Raw genomic sequence first — 4616 nt, 5'->3', positions numbered from 1 at the left:
TAACCAAGGTTCTGTACAAGTTTAACATAATTTTTCTGCTTTTCAATTCTATCCCTCTGGAAATGAGCCCCAGTGCTTGATTTGCCTTTTTATGGTCTTATTACTGTGTGTCGTTACTTTTGGTGATTTGTGTATCTGTCCCCCCAGATCCCTCTGCTCCTCTCCCCCCATTGAGACTCTTATTATCCAATCAATATGAGGCCTCCTAATTCTCCCTACTAAATGAGACGATCGAGAATCAGCACCTCAATGAGGAGGGAAAAGATTTTGAGGTCAAGTAAAATATTAAATGAAGATCATTTCTGAAGTAAGACAAGCTTTATTTTTTTAAATTTGTATTTTTCCTTCTGCGTCACATAAATATCTGCGTCCAGTTCCGAGCACAAATCGAATCCGAGGCCCGCCTCACAGTTTCTTCATCCATTCGAGGGAGCGCCCGATCTTATCGCAAGGATGGGCGGGGATGTCAGGCATGTTCCCATCATCCCGCACAGGAACTGGGGTCAAAGCAGAACAGAAGATATCAGAGCAAACATTAGAGAGAGAGAGAGAGAGAGAGCTGTAAACAGTGTGTGTTATATCGGAGAGTGTTACAGTGAGGGGTGTGTTACAGTGAGACTGTTTTATACGGTTTCTCTATTAGAGAGAGCTGTAAACAGTGTGTGTTATATCGGAGAGTGTTACAGTGAGGGGTGTGTTACAGAGAGACTGTTTTATACGGTTTCTCTATTAGAGAGAGAGCTGTAAACAGTGTGTGTTATATCGGAGAGTGTTACAGTGAGGGGTGTGTTACAGAGAGACTGTTTTATACGGTTTCTCTAATAGAGAGAGAGCTGTAAACAGTGTGTGTTATATCGGAGAGTGTTACAGTGAGGGGTGTGTTACAGAGAGACTGTTTTATACGGTTTCTCTATGAGAGAGAGAGAGAGCTGTAAACAGTGTGTGTTATATCGGAGAGTGTTACAGTGAGGGGTGTGTTACAGAGAGACTGTTTTATACGGTTTCTCTATTAGAGAGAGAGCTGTAAACAGTGTGTGTTATAGCGGAGAGTGTTACAGTGAGGGGTGTGTTACAGAGAGACTGTTTTATACGGTTTCTCTATTAGAGAGAGAGCTGTAAACAGTGTGTGTTATATCGGAGAGTGTTACAGTGAGGGGTGTGTTACAGAGAGACTGTTTTATACGGTTTCTCTATTAGAGAGAGAGCTGTAAACAGTGTGTGTTATATCGGAGAGTGTTACAGTGAGGGGTGTGTTACAGAGAGACTGTTTTATACGGTTTCTCTATTAGAGAGAGAGCTGTAAACAGTGTGTGTTATATCGGAGAGTGTTACAGTGAGGGGTGTGTTACAGAGAGACTGTTTTATATGGTTTCTCTATTCGAGAGAGAGCTGCAAACAGTGTGTGTTATATCGGAGAGTGTTACAGTGAGGGGTGTGTTACAGTGAGGGGTGTGTTACAGAGAGACTGTTTTATACGGTTTCTCTATTAGAGAGAGCTGTAAACAGTGTGTGTTATATCGGAGAGTGTTACAGTGAGGGGTGTGTTACAGAGAGACTGTTTTATACGGTTTCTCTATGAGAGAGAGAGAGAGCTGTAAACAGTGTGTGTTATAGCGGAGAGTGTTACAGTGAGGGGTGTGTTACAGAGAGACTGTTTTATACGGTTTCTCTATGAGAGAGAGAGCTGTAAACAGTGTGTGTTATATCGGAGAGTGTTACAGTGAGGGGTGTGTTACAGAGAGACTGTTTTATACGGTTTCTCTATTAGAGAGAGAGAGCTGTAAACAGTGTGTGTTATATCGGAGAGTGTTACAGTGAGGGGTGTGTTGCAGAGAGACTGTTTTATACGGTTTCTCTATTAGAGAGAGAGCTGTAAACAGTGTGTGTTATATCGGAGAGTGTTACAGTGAGGGGTGTGTTACAGAGAGACTGTTTTAGACGGTTTCTCTATGAGAGAGAGAGCTGTAAACAGTGTGTGTTATATCGGAGAGTGTTACAGTGAGGGGTGTGTTACAGAGAGACTGTTTTAGACGGTTTCTCTATGAGAGAGAGAGCTGTAAACAGTGTGTGTTATATCGGAGAGTGTTACAGTGAGGGGTGTGTTACAGAGAGACTGTTTTATACGGTTTCTCTATTAGAGAGAGAGATGCAAACAGTGTGTGTTATATCGGAGAGTGTTACAGTGAGGGGTGTGTTACAGAGAGACTGTTTTATATGGTTTCTCTATTCGAGAGAGAGCTGCAAACAGTGTGTGTTATATCGGAGAGTGTTACAGTGAGGGGTGTGTTACAGTGAGGGGTGTGTTACAGAGAGACTGTTTTATACGGTTTCTCTATTAGAGAGAGCTGTAAACAGTGTGTGTTATATCGGAGAGTGTTACAGTGAGGGGTGTGTTACAGAGAGACTGTTTTATACGGTTTCTCTATGAGAGAGAGAGAGAGCTGTAAACAGTGTGTGTTATATCGGAGAGTGTTACAGTGAGGGGTGTGTTACAGAGAGACTGTTTTATACGGTTTCTCTATGAGAGAGAGAGCTGTAAACAGTGTGTGTTATATCGGAGAGTGTTACAGTGAGGGGTGTGTTACAGAGAGACTGTTTTATACGGTTTCTCTATTAGAGAGAGAGAGCTGTAAACAGTGTGTGTTATATCGGAGAGTGTTACAGTGAGGGGTGTGCTGCAGAGAGACTGTTTTATACGGTTTCTCTATTAGAGAGAGAGCTGTAAACAGTGTGTGTTATATCGGAGAGTGTTACAGTGAGGGGTGTGTTACAGAGAGACTGTTTTAGACGGTTTCTCTATGAGAGAGAGAGCTGTAAACAGTGTGTGTTATAGCGGAGAGTGTTACAGTGAGGGGCGTGTTACAGAGAGACTGTTTTATACGGTTTCTCTATGAGAGAGAGAGCTGTAAACAGTGTGTGTTATAGCGGAGAGTGTTACAGTGAGGGGTGTGTTACAGAGAGACTGTTTTATACGGTTTCTCTATGAGAGAGAGAGAGAGCTGTAAACAGTGTGTGTTATAGCGGAGAGTGTTACAGTGAGGGGTGTGTTACAGAGAGACTGTTTTATACGGTTTCTCTATTAGAGAGAGAGAGCTGTAAACAGTGTGTGTTATATCGGAGAGTGTTCCAGTGAGGGGTGTGTTACAGAGAGACTGTTTTATACGGTTTCTCCATGAGAGAGAGAGCTGTAAACAGTGTGTGTTATATCGGAGAGTGTTACAGTGAGGGGTGTGTTACAGAGAGACTGTTTTATACGGTTTCTCTATGAGAGAGAGAGCTGTAAACAGTGTGTGTTATAGCGGAGAGTGTTACAGTGAGGGTGTGTTACAGAGAGACTGTTTTATACGGTTTCTCTATTAGAGAGAGAGCTGTAAACAGTGTGTGTTATATCGGAGAGTGTTACAGTGAGGGGTGTGTTACAGAGAGACTGTTTTATACGGTTTCTCTATTAGAGAGAGAGCTGTAAACAGTGTGTGTTATATCGGAGAGTGTTACAGTGAGGGGTGTGTTACAGAGAGACTGTTTTATACGGTTTCTCTATGAGAGAGAGAGCTGTAAACAGTGTGTGTTATATCGGAGAGTGTTACAGTGAGGGGTGTGTTACAGAGAGACTGTTTTATACGGTTTCTCTATGAGAGAGAGAGCTGTAAACAGTGTGTGTTATATCGGAGAGTGTTACAGTGAGGGGTGTGTTACAGAGAGACTGTTTTATACGGTTTCTCTATTAGAGAGAGAGCTGTAAACAGTGTGTGTTATATCGGAGAGTGTTACAGTGAGGGGTGTGTTACAGAGAGACTGTTTTATACGGTTTCTCTATGAGAGAGAGAGCTGTAAACAGTGTGTGTTATATCGGAGAGTGTTACAGTGAGGGGTGTGTTACAGAGAGACTGTTTTATACAGTTCGTACCTGGGTAATGGAAGGGGACAGCTTGATTTAGCAAGGCTTGATATCCACTTATGGGGCTCAACAGGGGTGTTACAAAAGCTAAAACAAAATGACAGAGATTAACCATCAATCAGACACAGTTCCACCTTCATCTCTCTCCCTCCCACGGGCACTGACCCCCCTCCTCGCTGGGGGACGGGTCCCCACGGGCACTGACCCCCCCTCCGCGCTGGGGGACGGGTCCCCGCGGGCACTGACCCCCCCTCCGCGCTGGGGGACGGGTCCCCGCGGGCACTGACCCCCCCTCCGCGCTGGGGGACGGGTCCCCGCGGGCACTGACCCCACTTGCCCCGGCCCCCCACTTCCCCCTCTCTCTTCCACTACCCCCCGCTTCCCCCTCTCTCTCCCCCTACCCCCCGCTTCCACCTCTCTCTCCCCCTGCCCCCGCTTCCCCCTCTCTCTCCCCCTGCCCCCCGCTTCCCCCCCTCTCTCCCCCTGCCCCCCGCTTCCCCCTCTCTCTCCCCCTGCCCCCCGCTTCCCCCTCTCTCTCCCCCTGCCCCCCGCTTCCCCCTCTCTCTCCCCCTGCCCCCAGCTTCCCCCTCTCTCTCCCCCTGCCCCCAGCTTCCCCCTCGCTCTCCTCCTGCCCTCTCTCTCCCCCCCCTGCCGCCTCTCTCTCCCCCCCCTGCCCCCTCTCTCTCCCCCCCCCTGCCCCCTCTCTCTCCCCCCCCCT

General features: G+C 46.7%; 1 protein-coding gene across 1 annotated transcript; it reads right to left on the bottom strand.

Moving 5' to 3' along the window:
• Positions 1-299: 299 nt before the first annotated feature.
• Positions 300-4028, bottom strand: ndufa3 (NADH:ubiquinone oxidoreductase subunit A3). Its single transcript, XM_067977359.1, has 2 exons — positions 3908-4028; positions 300-497 (listed from the first exon to the last, which is right to left on the bottom strand). The coding sequence occupies exons 1-2, from the start codon at positions 4011-4013 to the stop codon at positions 406-408; spliced, it is 198 nt and encodes a 65-aa protein (XP_067833460.1). The 5' UTR covers positions 4014-4028; the 3' UTR covers positions 300-405.
• Between the last annotated feature and the right edge of the window lie 588 nt (positions 4029-4616).

Source organism: Heptranchias perlo, unplaced genomic scaffold (genome assembly GCF_035084215.1).
Source record: "Heptranchias perlo isolate sHepPer1 unplaced genomic scaffold, sHepPer1.hap1 HAP1_SCAFFOLD_1433, whole genome shotgun sequence".
Classification (NCBI taxonomy): Eukaryota; Metazoa; Chordata; class Chondrichthyes; order Hexanchiformes; family Hexanchidae; genus Heptranchias; species Heptranchias perlo.
This window is presented reverse-complemented; position numbering and strand designations above follow the sequence as displayed.

Excerpts from the sequence above, each read along its gene's own strand:
- ndufa3 (XM_067977359.1), bottom strand. The coding sequence starts at position 4,013 with ATGGTTAATCTCTGTCATTTTGTTTTAGCTTTTGTAACACCCCTGTTG. Across the intron at positions 498-3,907 it reads TGTCCCCTTCCATTACCCAG|TTCCTGTGCGGGATGATGGG; the intron begins GTACGAACTGTA and ends CTTTGACCCCAG.